Source organism: Eucyclogobius newberryi, unplaced genomic scaffold (genome assembly GCF_026437365.1).
Source record: "Eucyclogobius newberryi isolate DKJ021-1_F unplaced genomic scaffold, fEucNew1.0.hap1 SCAF_4, whole genome shotgun sequence".
In the NCBI taxonomy this organism is placed as follows: domain Eukaryota; kingdom Metazoa; phylum Chordata; class Actinopteri; order Gobiiformes; family Gobiidae; genus Eucyclogobius; species Eucyclogobius newberryi.
In genome coordinates, this window is record NW_027316056.1 from 39491749 (window position 1) to 39511170 (window position 19422).

A 19422-nucleotide genomic window follows, 5' to 3' on the forward strand; every position below is an offset into this window, starting at 1 on the left:
TGATCCTACGAGCAACACTACCGTGTATACTCCTACTGATCCTACGAGCAACACTACCGCGTAAACTCCTACTGATCCTACGAGCAACACTACCGCGTATACTCCTACTGATCCTACGAGCAACACTACCGCGTATACTCCTACTGATCCTACGAGCAACACTACCGCGTAAACGCCTACTGATCCTACGAGCAACACTACCGCGTATACTCCTACTGATCCTACGAGCAACACTACCGCGTAAACTCCTACTGATCCACACTACCGCGTATACTCCTACTGATCCTACGAGCAACACTACCACGTATACTCCTAAGAGCAACACTACCACGTATAATCCTACTGATCCTACGAGCAACACTACCGCGTATACTCCTACTGATCCTACGAGCAACACTACCGCGTATACTCCTACTGATCCTACGAGCAACACTACCGCGTAAACGCCTACTGATCCTACGAGCAACACTACCGCGTAAACTCCTACTGATCCACACTACCGCGTATACTCCTACTGATCCTACGAGCAACACTACCGCGTAAACGCCTACTGATCCTGCGAGCAACACTACCGCGTATACTCCTACTGATCCTACGAGCAACACTACCGCGTAAATTCCTACTGATCCACACTACCGCGTATACTCCTACTGATCCTACGAGCAACACTACCGCGTATACTCCTACTGATCCTACGAGCAACACTACCGCGTATACTCCTACTGATCCTACGAGCAACACTACCACGTATACTCCTACTGATCCTACGAGCAACACTACCGTGTATACTCCTACTGATCCTACGAGCAACACTACCGCGTAAACTCCTACTGATCCTACGAGCAACACTACCGCGTATACTCCTACTGATCCTACGAGCAACACTACCGCGTATACTCCTACTGATCCTACGAGCAACACTACCGCGTAAACGCCTACTGATCCTACGAGCAACACTACCGCGTATACTCCTACTGATCCTACGAGCAACACTACCGCGTAAACTCCTACTGATCCACACTACCGCGTATACTCCTACTGATCCTACGAGCAACACTACCACGTATACTCCTAAGAGCAACACTACCACGTATAATCCTACTGATCCTACGAGCAACACTACCGCGTATACTCCTACTGATTCTACGAGCAACACTACCGCGTATACTCCTACTGATCCTACGAGCAACACTACCGCGTATACTCCTACTGATCCTACGAGCAACACTACCGCGTAAACGCCTACTGATCCTACGAGCAACACTACCGCGTAAACTCCTACTGATCCACACTACCGCGTATACTCCTACTGATCCTACGAACAACACTACCACGTATACTCCTACGAGCAACACTACCGCATATACTCCTACTGATCCTACGAGCAACACTACCGCGTATACTCCTACTGATCCTACGAGCAACACACTACCGCGTATACTCCTACTGATCCTACGAGCAACACTACCGCGTATACTCCTACTGATCCTACGACTGTTACTATAATAATAATAATAATAATAATAATAACTTTTATTTATATAGCGCTTTTCAGTGACCCAAAGACGCTGAAGCACTACTTAAAGCATCGATTTATCCAAGGCTTTTGACACAGTCGGCCCTCAGCTTTTGATTCAAGTTTTTAGGCTTGAACTGATCTACCAACTCTCCGTCAAATCAAATTGTTCGGGGCTTCTTTTTTTGAATATGTGAAAAGGAGTTCCTCAGGGCTGCGTCTTAGGCCCTATTGTATTCTCTTATTTCCAGGCAGAGGATACGGTCTTTACTGAAACGGGCCATCGAGACTTTTCTGTCTACTTTCTACGTCTACGTGGAACATCCGGAAGTTAATTCAGATCAAACTAAAGCTATGATATTTTCTCTTGGCCGCGCTTCAGGAGTGAGACCTCTCTGTTTTTTAAAGATCATCTACAAAAATCAAAAGGTAAAATATAGGTAATGAAGCCTCTTTTACCTTGGAGGCTCGTAAACATTTGGTATCAGATACTTTTATGCTTCTATTAGACTACTAGCACTACTACTACTGCAACAAATACTTCAGTAACTATTACTACCATAGCTTCTAGTACAACTACATCTGGTCACCACTAGCGCTGTAGTGTTGCACCTTGAACAAGTGCAGGATGAGGGAGCCTCGGTCGCTCAGGTTGTCCACGATCTTAAAGTTTGCGATGTATTTATCCACAGAGTTAGAAAGCTGGAAAAAAATACAAAATGAAATACAAAATGACGTGTAAATAAATATATAAAACATGTATTATTGGCGCAGCATGATCTTTTTACCTGGTCGAGGTCTGAGTTCTCTGGAGTGAAGCCTGTGGGCAGACTCACGTCCAGCACCACCATTAACACATCTCTGGGTCCTAGTGCCCTGTGGCGGTCACAAGAACAACACACAATACAAACGAGACACAAACTGGCTTAAATGTGTGTCCTTTTGTCATTGGCTGTCACTAAAATGACTGGTTCTGTGTCACCGCCCCCTGCTGGTCTCCATGGAGATGCTGTTGCTATGGAGAGCATGTTCAACAGTGTGGTTACAAATGTTCTAGAGGTGAAGTCATCTGGACATTGGTATAATCACCCTTCTGTCAACAACACTATCCTCAAGCTGTCATGGAGATCCAGCAAGTCAAAGGTCAATCAGAGAGAACAAAGGGCCAGAGGTTTGGCAGTTAAACAGGAGAATGATTCAAATCTGGGCCATCAGCTAATAAAGGCAACAACGCCCCCTAGAGGCCAGGGAAGTGTACTCCTCACTCCTAACTCCTCAGTCCAGACCCTTCAGATGGAAAATCAACACATTCAAAAACATCACACAATGGTTGACCCCTCCTGGGCAAACGAGCGATTGCACCGTCTTGTTCCACAGTGCGACTTTAAAGGCGCTGCACCTGATTTTCACTGTTCTGAATAGTGGACCAGATGTAACAAAGAAACAGTCTGTGTAAACCCAGGCAAAAAGAAGCGGCACTTTCTCCTTTTTAAATCTAAATCTAAAGCGTTTCATTCTCAGAGAAGCAGGAAGTACGGCGTTAGCATGCCTATGTTTGTTAGCTTTAGCCAGAAAGTGCGTGTGACGCTGCGAAGAGTTTGAAATGAACTAGTTCTGTTTTTCACACCAGGTACGACCCCTTTGACTGACCGAACTCGCCTCTCCACAGACCTGACCTGGGCCCGGTCACGTCATGGTCAGTGTTCACACTCGGACTCACCGGACTTTGATGGTCATGAGGTAAAACTTCTCGACATCCGGCGGAGACTTTTCTGTTGGACGGTAAACGAAATGTTCTTCAAAATGACAAAAACCCGACCGAACCGCGACGACAGTGTTCATATTCACCGGCCGATTCCTCGATGGCGACGTGGAGCTCAAAGTGGTCACATGGCGTTTTCTCCACCGCCTCGTGGAGCTGGTTGTAGTACGTCACCACCTACAGGCCAAAGGGGGGAACTGAGGCTCCTGCGCTCACGGAAACAACAAAGTCCACGAAGTGAGCTCTCACCTCGAGGACGCCCTGTCCGGTCCCCTCGGCCGAGACCACCAGATCCACGTTGTCAGGGAGCTGCCAAAACAAACACACAAATCACTGCTCCTCTGCGCCTCCTCTTCTGCGCCTCCTCCTCTACACCTCTTCCACCGCTCCTCACCCGGGCCGTGCGAGCTGCGTAGGACGTGTCTGGGTTGAAGCCGTAGGGGATGGACCGCGCTCCCATCTGGACGTCCACCTTCAGCTGCAGGTTTGGCGGAGGCGGTCGTTTGAGCAGGTACTCGGAGAGGGCCTGGAGAACCACCACTGTGGGCTGGAGACACGGGAGACACGGGAGACACGGGAGAGGGTCATGTGTTCAGCCAAGCACAACATCTACAGAGCGTTCAGCAGCTTCATCCAGCGCCTTTGCACTGGGCGCCAACGCAGGGAAACGGTCACAATTTGATGTTTTTTAACCAGCATAAAAAACATGAACCCAAAAGAATTGAACCCAAACAGACATTCGAGCTGAGGTGATACAGACGGGGAAGGGCATCCGACGCTACCGGGCGACAGGGGGGGGGCGTTACCTGCGTGGACCCGTAGCCGCCTCCCTGTCGGCGCTGGCTGTTTAACCATTCGTACGCGGGAGCGGCCTCCGCCGTGGCGTCCATCTTCAGCAGCGCTAACAGAGCGTAGCCCGTGGCCTCCAGCGTGAAGAGGCGGTTCTCGTTGTCCAGCCACTGACCGCTGCCTGGACACAAGAGGTTCCACAAAGACACACGCTTGTTTCCGTCGGGGATAAATACAAGTGTTAAAAAGTGTCAGAATATCCCTGGGGCGTAACTCTACCGGCGCTGGATGCTGCGAGAAGTTGCCGCTTCAGGTCTTCGGGCCTGAGGTCCAGATGGTCCTTGAGCAGAGCCAGAGCGTACGAGGCGATGGCCACGGTGTAGGGCCGGCGACCGGGAATCTGCAGCTCCCTCTTCAGGTAAGCCGCAGTATTACGGATCACCTCCTGAGGAAAGAGGTTTCAGAAGGAGGGGCTAAGGACAAGGGATGCTGGGACATTTGCTGATTTCCTATGAACAATATTTGATGTGATTTTTCACCGTTGCCTATCGTGTGTCATGTCCTGTTTGTAACCCTGACAACCAGATGCATCGAGTGGTTTTAAACTACAAAATGCTTAAATTCCAGCAGATTTAAGAAACAGGAACAATAAATTTAAACAATCTCAATTCTTCACCTCAGCGTTGACTTCGTTCTGGCTGCAGAGGATACTGGCCTGCTTCGCTTCGGCCAATGCGATCAATACGAACGCTGTGAGGGTCACCTGGGGGTCGTCACCGCGGAGACCGCCCTAAAGCAGCCAACGTAAAAGAACCATCAAAGAGACGTAGACGGGAAGTGAATATAGTACTGAGCAGGAAACAAAGAGGAGAGGGTCAGAGGACAGGGTCAGAGGGTCAGGGTCAGAGGACAGGGTCAGAGGAGCATGTGGTACCGTCATGGTGGTGCTGTAGACCGGCGTCTCCTCCCTGAAGATTCCTTGCTCTGACTTGTATCTGTGTTTGAGCAGAAACAGCAGCGGCTCACAGACCTGCTGCTCGTCCACGCCAATGATGGAGTGAGCCATGGAGAAGACCTTCACCACGAACGCTGTGATCCTGAAAGACAAGGACGGAATGCTGTGATCCTGAGACACAAGGACCAAACGCTGTGATCCTGAGACACAAGGACGGAACGCTGTGATCCTGAGACACAAGGACGGAACGCTGTGATCCTGAGACACAAGGACCGAACGCTGTGATCCTGAGACACAAGGACGGAACGCTGTGATCCTGAGACACAAGGACGGAACGCTGTGATCCTGAGACAAGGACGGAACGCTGTGATCCTGAGACACAAGGACGGAACGCTGTGATCCTGAGACACAAGGACCAAACGCTGTGATCCTGAGACAAGAGGACGGAACGCTGTGATCCTGAGACAAGAGGACGGAACGCTGTGATCCTGACAAGGACGGAACGCTGTGATCCTGAGACAAGAGGACGGAACGCTGTGATCCTGAGTCACAAGGACCAAACGCTGTGATCCTGAGACACAAGGACGGAACGCTGAGAGCCTGAGACACAAGGACGGAACGCTGTGATCCTGAGACAAGAGGACGGAACGCTGTGATCCTGACAAGGACGGAACGCTGTGATCCTGAGACAAGAGGACGGAACGCTGTGATCCTGAGTCACAAGGACCAAACGCTGTGATCCTGAGACACAAGGACGGAACGCTGTGATCCTGAGACACAAGGACGGAACGCTATGATCCTAAGACACAAGGACGGAACGCTGTGATCCTGAGACACGTGTGATCCTGAGACACAAGGACGGAACGCTGTGATCCTCCTGAGACACAAGGACGGAACGCTGAGAGCCTGAGACACAAGGACGGAACGCTGTGATCCAGAGACACGAGGACGGAATGCTGTGATCCCGAGACACGAGGATAGAACGCTGTGATCCTGGGACACAAGGACGGAACGCTGAGAGCCTGAGACACGAGGACGGAACGCTGAGAGCCTGAGACACGAGGACGGAACGCTGTGATCCTGAGACACGAGGACAGAACGCTGTGATCCTGAGACACGAGGACGGAACGCTGAGAGCCTGAGACACAAGGACGGAACGCTGTGATCCAGAGACACGAGGACGGAACGCTGTGATCCCGAGACACGAGGATAGAACGCTGTGATCCTGGGACACAAGGACGGAACGCTGTGATCCAGAGACACGAGGACGGAACGCTGTGATCCTGAGACACAAGGACAGAACGCTGAGAGCCTGAGACACAAGGACGGAATGCTGTGATCCAGAGACACGAGGACGGAACGCTGTGATCCCGAGACACGAGGATAGAACGCTGTGATCCTGGGACACAAGGACGGAACGCTGTGATCCAGAGACACGAGGACGGAACGCTGTGATCCTGAGACACAAGGACGGAACGCTGAGAGCCTGAGACACAAGGACGGAACGCTGTGATCCTGAGACACGTGGACGGAACGCTGTGATCCTGAGACACGTGGACGGAACGCTGTGATCCTGAGACACGAGGACGGAACGCTGAGAGCCTGAGACACGAGGACGGAACGCTGTGATCCTGAGACACGAGGACGGAACGCTGAGAGCCTGAGACACGAGGACGGAACGCTGAGAGCCTGAGACACAAGGACGGAACGCTGAGAGCCTGAGACACAAGGACGGAACGCTGAGAGCCTGAGACACAAGGACGGAACGCTGAGAGCCTGAGACACAAGGACGGAACGCTGTGATCCTGAGACACAAGGACGGAACGCTGTGATCCTGAGACACAAGGACGGAACGCTGAGAGCCTGAGACACGAGGACGGAACGCTGAGAGCCTGAGACACAAGGACGGAACGCTGTGATCCTGAGACACGAGGACGGAACGCTGTGATCCTGAGACACGAGGACGGAACGCTGAGAGCCTGAGACACAAGGACGGAACGCTGTGATCCTGAGACACGTGGACGGAACGCTGTGATCCTGAGACACGTGGACGGAACGCTGTGATCCTGAGACACGAGGACGGAACGCTGAGAGCCTGAGACACGAGGACGGAACGCTGTGATCCTGAGACACGAGGACGGAACGCTGAGAGCCTGAGACACAAGGACGGAACGCTGAGAGCCTGAGACACAAGGACGGAACGCTGAGAGCCTGAGACACAAGGACGGAACGCTGAGAGCCTGAGACACAAGGACGGAACGCTGAGAGCCTGAGACACAAGGACGGAACGCTGTGATCCTGAGACACAAGGACGGAACGCTGTGATCCTGAGACACAAGGACGGAACGCTGTGATCCTGAGACACAAGGACGGAACGCTGAGAGCCTGAGACACGAGGACGGAACGCTGAGAGCCTGAGACACAAGGACGGAACGCTGTGATCCTGAGACACGAGGACGGAACGCTGTGATCCTGAGACACGAGGACGGAACGCTGAGAGCCTGAGACACAAGGACGGAACGCTGAGAGCCTGAGACACGAGGACGGAACGCTGAGAGCCTGAGACACGAGGACGGAACGCTGTGATCCTGAGACACAAGGACGGAGCGGAGACAGGTGGGAATCTCACAGGAGTTTAACTGACGCTTTAGAGCGGCGGATCGGGACGTCCCAAAGTGAGGACCATGAGAGACACATCGAATTTACTTTTTTGTAAAGATTGACTTGAATTGGCTAAATTTGACCTCTAAATGAGTCGTGATGACGATTTTTGTTGTTGTAATTTTGTGACTTGGAAGTGCCAGTGCTCTTGTTTTAAATGATTTTATTCCATGTTGTGTGTTTTTATAAATGTGTTTTGTTTTTTTTATTCGTTGATGAGTTTATTTGATGTAATATTGGCATCTTTATATCCTGTGTTTGTTAAATTGGTAATTGTGTGAATAAATGTAGAAATAAAAGTGTATTTTCTGGACATCTCGGGCTGTGGTCAGTACCATGTGCTGGCCCCTTGGTTCCTGTAGGGCGGGTAGGAGCCCTCACTCTTCCTGTAGGCCAGCTGATTGGTGTAACCTGAGAATATACAGGAAACAGTATTATTGTGAGGCGGAGCTTAACAATCATTTTAGTAGTGGACAAGGCAAAGGTTTATTTCTGTTGTTGAAATACAGCGACCGGAGGCTTCTAGATAGAGATTATTTAAGAATAAATTGTATTATTGATGAACATTGAACATTGTTTAATCTTTTTTGACATTTTGATTTAATAATGAATTAACAAAACTTTGCAGTCGTCACCATCACGCTCCATTTTACCATGAAATTGGGCCTCAAACCTCTGCAACCCATTATATCGAACCTCTGCAATGTTATGCATCACCCCTCCCCCCTACCCCTCCCCCCCTACATCACCCCTCCCCCCGCCTACATCACCCCTCCCCCTACATCACCCCCCCCTACATTACCCCTCCCCCCTACATCACCCCTCCCCCCTACATCACCCCTCCCCCCGCCTACATCACCCCTCCCCCTACATCACCCCCCCTACATTACCCCCCCGCCTACATCACCCCTCCCCCCTACATCACCCCTCCCCCCGCCTACATCACCCCTCCCCTCTACATCATCCCTCCCCCCTACATCAGGAAACGATGAGGAAGCGATGAGGAAACGGTGAGGAAACAATGCGGAAACGGTGAGGAAACGGTGAGGAAACTGTGAGGAAACGATGAGGAAGCGATGAGGAAACAGTAAGGAAGCGATGAGGAAACGCTGAGATAATGATGAGGAAACGGTGAGGAAACTGTGAGGAAACGATGAGGAAGCGATGAGGAAACGATGAGGAAGCGATGAGGAAAAAATAAGGAAGCGATGAGGATGCAAAAAAGAAACGATGAGGAAACTGTGAGGAAGCGAAGAGGAAACAATGAGGAAATGATGAGGAAACGTTGAGGAAACACCGAGGCACGGCTGGTCTGACCTTTGCGTATGAATCCGAGCGCCTGGTCCTTAAGGTGCGCGCCCACTTTGCCCCAGTCGTCGGTGCTGTCCAGGTACCGGAAGGCGATGGTGGGCAGAGACATGGAGGCCAGGTTCTGCTCCACACAACCTCCGGGCATCCGGATCAGAGCCGCCAGAGAGTCCTGCTTCAGGGAGTTCTCCAGACTGTCAGCCAACACGTTCCCTGCAGAGAGGGCAGTGAGACCAGGACCGGACCAGGACCGGACCAGGACCGGACCAGGACCAGGACCAGGACCGGACCAGGACCAGGACCAGGACCGGACCAGGACCGGACCAGGACCAGGACCGGACCAGGACCGGACCAGGACCGGACCAGGACTGGACCAGGACCGGACCAGGACCAGGACCAGGACCGGACCAGGACCAGGACCAGGACCGGACCAGGACCGGACCAGGACCAGGACCGGACCAGGACCGGACCAGGACCGGACCAGGACTGGACCAGGACCAGGACCGGACCAGGACCGGACCAGGACCGGACCAGGACTGGACCAGGACCGGACCAGGACTAGACAAGGATTGGACCAGGACCAGACCAGGACCGGACCAGGACCAGGACCAGGACCAGGACCGGACCAGGACCGGACCAGGACCGGACCAGGACTGGACCAGGACCGGACCAGGACTAGACAAGGACTGGACCAGGACCAGACCAGGACCGGACCAGGACCAGACCAGGACTAGACCAGGACTAAACCAGGACCGGACCAGGACCGGACCAGGACCGGACCAGAACCAGACCAGGACTAGACCAGGACTAAACCAGGACTGGACCAGGACTAGACAAGGACTGGACCAGGACCAGACCAGGACCAGACCAGGACTAGACCAGGACTAAACCAGGACTGGACCAGGACTGGACCAGGACCGGACCAGGACCGGACCAGGACCGGACCAGGACCGGACCAGGACCAGGACCGGACCAGGACCGGACCAGGACCGGACCAGGACCGGACCAGGACTAGACCAGGGCTAGACCAGGGCTAAACCAGGACTGGACCAGGACTGGACCAGGACCGGACCAGGACCAGGACCGGACCAGGACCGAACCAGGACTGGACCAGGACTGGACCTGGACCAGACCAGGACTGGACCAGGACCGGACCAGGACCGGACCAGGACTAGACCAGGACTAAACCAGGACCGGACCAGGACCGAACCAGGACCGGACCAGGACTGGACCAGGACCAGACCAGGACTGGACCAGGACTAAACCAGGGCCAGACCAGGACTAGACCAGGACCGGACCAGGACTGGACCAGGACTGGACCAGGACCAGAAGCGTGTTTTGACCTCTGACGCTGATGAAAGTTTCCGGAACAGAGTTGGGCACCACAGAGTCCAAATGTATTGTTCCCATCCGCAGCGTCTGACTTCCTGCAACGACAAACATTTAGTCATAAATATCCCCTTTGTGTTTATTTCTAGTGGACGACACTTGAGGAAGGATGAAGACCTCCTGAAGCCGCCGGGTTGAGCACCACGCTCCACACTCTGGTCTTCTGCACTCCTTCCCTCTGAGACACACACATGACCAAACATCAACAAGACAAACTCAGGACTAAATCATGAGTCATTGTGGAACTGTGATTCTTCTCATTGTAATGTCCATATTGTAGAAATAGTACATTTATAGTAGTATTTTGTGCCTCACCACCACCCGTAGATTTTTCTGGACGCGGTCCGACGCCATCTTGTCTTTGGAGACCACCATGACTTCGATGGGCAGATTGTCCACGAACAGTGGGACAACAGTGAAGGACAGAACCACCGACGAACCCGCCGCCACGGCAACCTCCTGAACGTGACGGTCCCTGAACGCAACGCTGCACATCCTGTCCGTCTTCATCAGCGTCACAAGCACCTGAGAGAGACCAGGGCTAAACCAGGGCTAAACCAGGTCTGAACCAGGGCTAAACCAGGGCTAAACCAGGTCTGAACCAGGGCTAAACCAGGTCTGAACCAGGGCTAAACCAGGGCTAAACCAGGTCTGAACCAGGGCTAAACCAGGGCTAAACCAGGTCTGAACCAGGACTAAACCAGGGCTAAACCAGGTCTGAACCAGGGCTAAACCAGGGCTAAACCAGGGCTAAACCAGGTCTGAACCAGGGCTAAACCAGGTCTGAACCAGGGCTAAACCAGGACTAAACCAGGGCTAAACCAGGTCTGAACCAGGTCTGAACCAGGGCTAAACCAGGTCTGAACCAGGTCTGAACCAGGGCTAAACCAGGTCTGAACCAGGACTAAACCAGGGCTAAACCAGGTCTGAACCAGGGCTAAACCAGGTCTGAACCAGGGCTAAACCAGGGCTAAACCAGGTCTGAACCAGGTCTAAACCAGGGCTAAACCAGGTCTGAACCAGGGCTAAACCAGGTCTGAACCAGGGCTAAACCAGGGCTAAACCAGGTCTGAACCAGGGCTAAACCAGGTCTGAACCAGGGCTAAACCAGGGCTAAACCAGGTCTGAACCAGGGCTAAACCAGGTCTGAACCAGGGCTAAACCAGGTCTGAACCAGGGCTAAACCAGGTCTGAACCAGGGCTAAACCAGGGCTAAACCAGGTCTGAACCAGGGCTAAACCAGGGCTAAACCAGGTCTGAACCAGGGCTAAACCAGGTCTGAACCAGGTCTGAACCAGGGCTAAACCAGGTCTGAACCAGGGCTAAACCAGGGCTAAACCAGGTCTGAACCAGGGCTAAACCAGGTCTGAACCAGGGCTAAACCAGGTCTAAACCAGGTCTGAACCAGGGCTAAACCAGGTCTGAACCAGGGCTAAACCAGGTCTGAACCAGGGCTAAACCAGGGCTAAACCAGGTCTGAACCAGGGCTAAACCAGGGCTAAACCAGGTCTGAACCAGGGCTAAACCAGGTCTGAACCAGGGCTAAACCAGGGCTAAACCAGGTCTGAACCAGGGCTAAACCAGGTCTGAACCAGGGCTAAACCAGGACTAAACCAGGGCTAAACCAGGTCTGAACCAGGACTAAACCAGGGCTAAACCAGGTCTGAACCAGGGCTAAACCAGGTCTGAACCAGGGCTAAACCAGGGCTAAACCAGGGCTAAACCAGGTCCGAACCAGGGCTAAACCAGGTCTGAACCAGGGCTAAACCAGGTCTAAACCAGGTCTGAACCAGGACTAAACCAGGGCTAAACCAGGTCTGAACCAGGGCTAAACCAGGTCTGAACCAGGGCTAAACCAGGGCTAAACCAGGGCTAAACCAGGGCTAAACCAGGGCTAAACCAGGGCTAAACCAGGTCTGAACCAGGTCTGAACCAGGTCTAAACCAGGGCTAAACCAGGACTAAAGCAGGTCTAAACCAGGTCCAAACTAGGGCTAAACCAGGTCTCAACCAGGTCCAAACCAGGGCTAAACCAGGGCTAAACCAGGTCTGAACCAGGTCTAAACCAGGTCTGAACCAGGTCTAAACCCAGTCTGAACCTGGACTGGGACAGACCTCTTTGTTGTCTGGGAAATGGTTGTAGACCACGGCTCGGATCTGGACTTGTTCATTTCGGGCAACAGAATACGGCAGCTTCAGATCCACAAACAGCGGCTTCCAGGCCCGAACGTTATATGGCTCCGCCACGCAAAAGCCTTCAGCGAAACACAAGAGGGTTAGACCCGGACCGGACCTGGACCGGACCCGGACTGGATCAGGACTGGACCAGGACTGGACCCGGATCGGATCAGGACTGGACCAGGACCCAGTCAAGACTCAGTCTGGACTCAGTCAGGACTCAGTCAGGACTCAGTCAGGACTCAGTCTGGACTCAGTCAGGACTCAGTCTGGACTCAGTCAGGACTCAGTCAGGACTCAGTCAGGACTCAGTCAGGACTCAGTCTGGACTCAGTCAGGACTCAGTCTGGACTCAGTCAGGACTCAGTCAGGACTCAGTCTGGACTCAGTCAGGACTCAGTCTGGACTCAGTCAGGACTCAGTCTGGACTCAGTCAGGACTCAGTCAGGACTCAGTCAGGACTCAGTCAGGACTCAGTCTGGACTCAGTCTGGACTCAGTCAGGACTCAGTCAGGACTCAGTCAGGACTCAGTCAGGACTCAGTCAGGAGTAAAGCAGCAACACAAACAGGAAAAATGAAAGATTAAACAAAAACCTGTGAATAAAAACAGACCTGATCGAGTTGAAGCGCTGATGGCCATGATGCCCCATTCTGTGATACTGTCAGGCAGAGGACGCTCAAGTGTGACGGAGGACAGGCTGAAGAGACGAGACCAGGGTGAGACCAGGGTGAGACCAGGGTGAGACCAGGGTGAGACCAGGGAGAGACCAAGGAGAGACCAAGGAGAGACCAGGGAGAGACCAGGGAGAGACCAAGGAGAGACCAGGGAGAGACCAGGGAGAGACCAGGGAGAGACCGGGGAGAGACCGGGGAGAGACCGGGGAGAGACCAGGGTGAGACCGGGGTGAGACCAGGGTGAGACCAGGGTGAGACCAGGGTGAGACCAGGGAGAGACCAAGGAGAGACCAAGGAGAGACCAGGGAGAGACCAGGGAGAGACCAAGGAGAGACCAGGGAGAGACCAGGGAGAGACCAGGGAGAGACCGGGGAGAGACCGGGGAGAGACCGGGGAGAGACCAGGGTGAGACCGGGGTGAGACCGGGGTGAGACCAGGGAGAGACCAGGGAGAGACCGAGGAGAGACCAGGGTGAGACCAGCGAGAGACCAGAGTGAGACCAGAGAGAGACCAGGGAGAGACCAGGGTGAGACCAGGGAGAGACCAGGGAGAGACCAGGGAGAGACCGGGGTGAGACCGAGGTGAGACCGAGGTGAGACCAGAGAGAGACCAGAGTGAGACCAGGGAGAGACCAGGGTGAGACCAGGGAGAGACCAGGGTGAGACCAGGGTGAGACCAGGGAGAGACCGAGGTGAGACCGAGGAGAGACCAGGGTGAGACCAGGGAGAGACCAGGGAGAGACCAGGGAGAGACCAGGGAGAGACCAGGGTGAGACCAGGGTGAGACCAGGGAGAGACCAGGGAGAGACCGAGGTGAGACCAGGGAGAGACCAGGGAGAGACCAGGGTGAGACCGAGGTGAGACCAGGGAGAGACCAGGGAGAGACCAGGGTGAGACCAGGGTGAGACCAGGGAGAGACCGAGGTGAGACCGAGGAGAGACCAGGGTGAGACCAGGGAGAGACCAGGGAGAGACCAGGGAGAGACCAGGGTGAGACCAGGGAGAGACCAGGGAGAGACCAGGGAGAGACCGAGGTGAGACCGAGGAGAGACCAGGGTGAGACCAGGGAGAGACCAGGGAGAGACCAGGGAGAGACCAGGGTGAGACCAGGGAGAGACCAGGGAGAGACCAGGGAGAGACCAGGGTGAGACCAGGGAGAGACCAGGGAGAGACCAGGGTGAGACCAGGGTGAGACCAGGGTGAGACCAGGGAGAGACCAGGGAGAGACCAGGGTGAGACCAGGGAGAGACCAGGGAGAGACCAGGGAGAGACCGAGGTGAGACCGAGGAGAGACCAGGGTGAGACCAGGGAGAGACCAGGGAGAGACCAGGGAGAGACCAGGGAGAGACCGAGGTGAGACCGAGGAGAGACCAGGGAGAGACCGAGGTGAGACCGAGGAGAGACCAGGGAGAGACCAGGGTGAGACCGAGGTGAGACCGAGGAGAGACCAGGGAGAGACCAGGGAGAGACCAGGGAGAGACCGAGGTGAGACCGAGGAGAGACCAGGGAGAGACCGAGGTGAGACCGAGGAGAGACCAGGGAGAGACCAGGGTGAGACCAGGGAGAGACCAGGGAGAGACCAGGGTGAGACCAATGAATCGACCAAAGCAGGACTAAACCGGGACTAGACCAGGACTAAAGAGACTCAGGACACTGCACAGATTGGATTGTTCTTACCGTGTGGTGAGGTCGACTTCAGAGGACAGAGTGACGTCTTCCCAGAGCCACGACTCCTGGAACATGGACCTGGCAGTCACCTCGTCCTCGTCCCACTCTTCCTCATCCCACTGGTCCTCGTTCCACTGGGCCTGGTCCTCCAGCGGTGAGACGCCCTCTGCTGGCATTGAAGGGAGCACGCGCATAACTGTGCCCCTGCCTGCTCCGCCCGCGGCTCCGACCAAGACTGTGGAGAAGACACCAGAGCCTCGGGTGAAGACGATAGAGTTGCGATCACGTTCGTGGGTGAGAACTTTCATTTTTTTGTATAGCTGGTCATGCCACAGTGCACAATGGAATATGTTGAGAGGTCAAAGGTGACCCAGGGATGGTAAACCGCAACTTTTATACATTTATTCACTTAAATCTAGACAAACAAAAATCTGGCTTATCTTGTTTTAAGACATTTCTACCAAATAAAGACTAAATGAGTGAGATCATTCAGGGACATCGTTGCCTAAAACGAGTGGATCACTTACTGAAACCCTCTCTTTCCAGGGGAAACCGTCCGTAGGCCATAATACCCTCCAGGATAAATTCTCTGTGTGGGAAGGTTGGGACGGCGGTGGTGGTGACTGGGGCGGTGGTGATGAAGCTGGGCATGGCGGTGGGCATGGAGGGGTCGATGGGCTCGTGGCGGTACTTGCCACAGCAGTGTCTGAAGGCGCGGATGCACTCGAAGCTCTCGGTGATGTAGAGCGAGCGCCGCGTGCACGAGTACCTCATGGGGACGTCTCTGAGGCCGTCCACACAGCAGCGCCGCAGCAGCTCGTCTTTGAACACGCGCTCTGGGAGAGGGACGAGACAAGGACGAGTCCAGGATGAGACAAGGACGAGTGTAGGATGAGACAAGGGAGGGACAAGGACGAGTGTAGGATGAGACAAGGACGAGTGTAGGACGAGACAAGGGAGAGACAAGGACGAGTGTAGGACGAGACAAGGGAGAGACAAGGACGAGTGTAGGACGAGACAAGGACGAGTGTAGGACGAGACAAGGGAGAGACAAGTACAAGTGTAGGACGAGACAAGGGAGAGACAAGGACGAGTGTAGGACGAGACAAGGACGAGTGTAGGACGAGACAAGGGAGAGACAAGGACGAGTGTAGGACGAGACAAGGGAGAGACAAGGACGAGTGTAGGACGAGACAAGGACGAGTCCAGGATGAGATAAGGACGAGTGTAGGACGAGACAAGGATGAGACAAGGACGAGTGTAGGACGAGACAAGGGAGGGACAAGGACGAGTGTAGGATGAGACAAGGACGAGTGTAGGACGAGACAAGGGAGAGACAAGGACGAGTGTAGGACGAGACAAGGGAGAGACAAGGACGAGTGTAGGACGAGACAAGGGAGAGACAAGTACGAGTGTAGGACGAGACAAGGGAGAGACAAGGACGAGTGTAGGACGAGACAAGGACGAGTGTAGGACGAGACAAGGGAGAGACAAGGACGAGTGTAGGACGAGACAAGGGAGAGACAAGGACGAGTGTAGGACGAGACAAGGGAGAGACAAGGACGAGTGTAGGACGAGACAAGGACGAGTGTAGGACGAGACAAGGGAGAGACAAAGACGAGTGTAGGACGAGTGTAGGACGAGACAAGGACGAGTGTAGGACGAGACAAGGGAGAGACAAGGACGAGTGTAGGACGAAACAAGGACGAGTGTAGGACGAGACAAGGACGAGTCCAGGATGAGATAAGGACGAGTGTAGGACGAGACAAGGGAGAGACAAGGACGAGTGTAGGACGAGACAAGGACGAGTGTAGGACGAGACAAGGACGAGTGTAGGATGAGACAAGGACGAGTGTAGGACGAGACAAGGGAGAGACAAGGACGAGTGTAGGACGAGACAAGGGAGAGACAAGGACGAGTGTAGGACGAGACAAGGACGAGTGTAGGATGAGACAAGGGAGAGACAAGGACTAGTATAGGACAAGACAAGGACGAGTCCAGGATGAGACAAGGACGAGACAAGGACGAGACCAGGACAAGACAAGGATGAGACAAGGATGAGACAAGGACGAGACAAGGACGAGACCAGGACAAGACCAGGACGAGACAAGGACGAGACCAGGACAAGACAAAGATGAGACAAGGATGAGACAAGGACGAGACCAGGACAAGACCAGGACGAGACAAGGATGAGACCAGGATGAGACAAGGACGAGACAAGGACGAGACCAGGACAAGACCAGGACGAGACCAGGACGAGACCAGGACAAGACAAAGATGAGACAAGGATGAGACAAGGACGAGACCAGGACAAGACCAGGATGAGACAAGGATGAGACCAGCATGAGACAAGGACAAGACAAGGACGGGACAAGGACAAGACCAGGACGAGACAAGGATGAGACAAGGACGAGACCAGGACAAGACCAGGATGAGACAAGGATGAGACCAGCATGAGACAAGGACAAGACAAGGACGGGACAAGGACAAGACCAGGACGAGACAAGGATGAGACAAGGACGAGACAAGGATGGGACCAGGATGAGACAAGGATGAGACCAGCATGAGACAAGGACAAGACAAGGACGGGACAAGGACAAGACCAGGACGAGACAAGGATGAGACAAGGACGAGACAAGGATGGGACCAGGATGAGACAGGGATGAGACAAGGACGAAACAAGGACGAGACCAGGACAAGACCAGGACGAGACAAGGACGAGACAAGGATGAGACAAGGATGAGACAAGGACGAGACCAGGACAAGACCAGGACGAGACAAGGACGAGACAAGGATGAGACAAGGATGAGACAAGGACGGGACCAGGACGAGACCAGGACGAGACCAGGATGGCGCTGTGGACACGCCTGAACAAACACGTCTTCTCCCGCCGCCTCTCATTTCCGTCTCTATATACTAGTATATATACTATTACTAGTATATATACTAGTATATATACTAGTATATATATTAGTATATATACAGTAGTACTTACCAAGCTTAGCCTTGTGTTCAAAGCGATCCACAGAGCGCCTCCTTCTGGAGCTGCGTGGACACTGCAGCGCTGTGGACAAAAGCACATGGTTTAGTGTAAAGGACAGAACGGACAGAGACATCAGAGTGTGAGCTGTACATTGTCTGAAATCCGTCATGAAGTTGGAGTCAGAGAAGAAGAGCAGCCCAGCGTCTGAGAACACGCCTTTAGCACTAGCTCCTCCCCCACGGGAGCACCCGAGGTCCTCCTTCTGCACCGCACCCCAGATCTGACATGGAACAAGAAGAACACCTGTGTTAGTCCTGCGTGAGTCCTGCTTTAGACCTGCTTTAGACCTGCTTTAGTCCTGCTTTAGTCCTGCTTTAGACCTGCTTTAGTCCTGCTTTAGTTCTGCTTTAGTCTTGCTTTAGACCTGCTTTAGTCTTGCTTTAGTCCTGCTTTAGACCTGCTTTAGTCTTGCTTTAGTCCTGCTTTAGTCCTGCTTTAGACCAGCTTTAGACCTGCTTTAGTCCTGCTTTAGTCCTGCTTTAGACCAGCTTTAGACCTGCTTTAGTCCTGCTTTAGTCCTGCTTTAGACCTGCTTTAGTCCTGCTTTAGTCCTGCTTTAGACCTGCTTTAGTCTTGCTTTAGACCTGCTTTAGTCCTGCTTTAGTCCTGCTTTAGACCTGCTTTAGTCCTGCTTTAGACCTGCTTTAGACCTGCTTTAGTCCTGCTTTAGTCCTGCTTTAGACCTGCTTTAGACCTGCTTTAGTCCTGCTTTAGACCTGCTTTAGTCCTGCTTTAGTCCTGCTTTAGACCTGCTTTAGTCTTGCTTTAGACCTGCTTTAGTCCTGCTTTAGTCCTGCTTTAGACCTGCTTTAGTCTTGCTTTAGACCTGCTTTAGTCCTGCTTTAGTCCTGCTTTAGACCTGCTTTAGTCCTGCTTTAGACCTGCTTTAGACCTGCTTTAGACCTGCTTTAGACCTGCTTTAGTCCTGCTTTAGTCCTGCTTTAGTCCTGCTTTAGTCCTGCTTTAGACCTGCTTTAGACCTGCTTTAGACCTGCTTTAGACCTGCTTTAGTCCTGCTTTAGTTCTGCTTTAGTCTTGCTTTAGACCTGCTTTAGTCCTGCTTTAGTCCTGCTTTAGTCCTGCTTTAGTCCTGCTTTAGACCTGCTTTAGTCCTGCTTTAGTCCTGCTTTAGTCCTGCTTTAGTCCTGCTTTAGTCCTGCTTTAGTCCTGCTTTAGACCTGCTTTAGACCTGCTTTAGACCTGCTTTAGTCCTGCTTTAGACCTGTTTTAGTCCTGCTTTAGTCCTGCTTTAGTCCTGCTTTAGACCTGCTTTATACCTGCTTTAGTCCTGCTTTAGTCCTGCTTTAGTTCTGCTTTAGTCCTGCTTTAGACCTGCTTTAGTCCTGCTTTAGTCCTGCTTTAGTCCTGCTTTAGTCCTGCTTTAGACCTGCTTTAGTCCTGCTTTAGTCCTGCTTTAGTCCTGCTTTAGTCCTGCTTTAGACCTGCTTTAGACCTGCTTTAGTCCTGCTTTAGTCCTGCT

At 53.1% G+C, this 19422-nt stretch overlaps 1 protein-coding gene across 1 annotated transcript in view; it reads right to left on the reverse strand.

The window, feature by feature from the left end:
* Positions 1–19422, reverse strand: part of LOC140378045 (complement C3-like) — a 165377-nt gene that overhangs the window by 26853 nt on the left and 119102 nt on the right. Inside the window, exons 16-36 of the mRNA XM_072463676.1 lie at positions 18033–18162; positions 17895–17963; positions 15427–15735; positions 14909–15134; positions 13171–13256; positions 12495–12634; positions 10696–10905; positions 10498–10558; positions 10335–10418; positions 9001–9204; positions 8019–8094; positions 5002–5164; positions 4744–4857; positions 4347–4512; positions 4085–4248; positions 3673–3825; positions 3528–3587; positions 3365–3455; positions 3237–3288; positions 2305–2392; positions 2129–2218 (exon numbers count right to left, since the gene is read on the reverse strand). Coding sequence (XP_072319777.1) covers positions 2129–2218; positions 2305–2392; positions 3237–3288; positions 3365–3455; positions 3528–3587; positions 3673–3825; positions 4085–4248; positions 4347–4512; positions 4744–4857; positions 5002–5164; positions 8019–8094; positions 9001–9204; positions 10335–10418; positions 10498–10558; positions 10696–10905; positions 12495–12634; positions 13171–13256; positions 14909–15134; positions 15427–15735; positions 17895–17963; positions 18033–18162 — 2736 coding nt within the window. The remainder of the gene's footprint in view (positions 1–2128; positions 2219–2304; positions 2393–3236; positions 3289–3364; positions 3456–3527; positions 3588–3672; positions 3826–4084; positions 4249–4346; positions 4513–4743; positions 4858–5001; positions 5165–8018; positions 8095–9000; positions 9205–10334; positions 10419–10497; positions 10559–10695; positions 10906–12494; positions 12635–13170; positions 13257–14908; positions 15135–15426; positions 15736–17894; positions 17964–18032; positions 18163–19422) is intronic.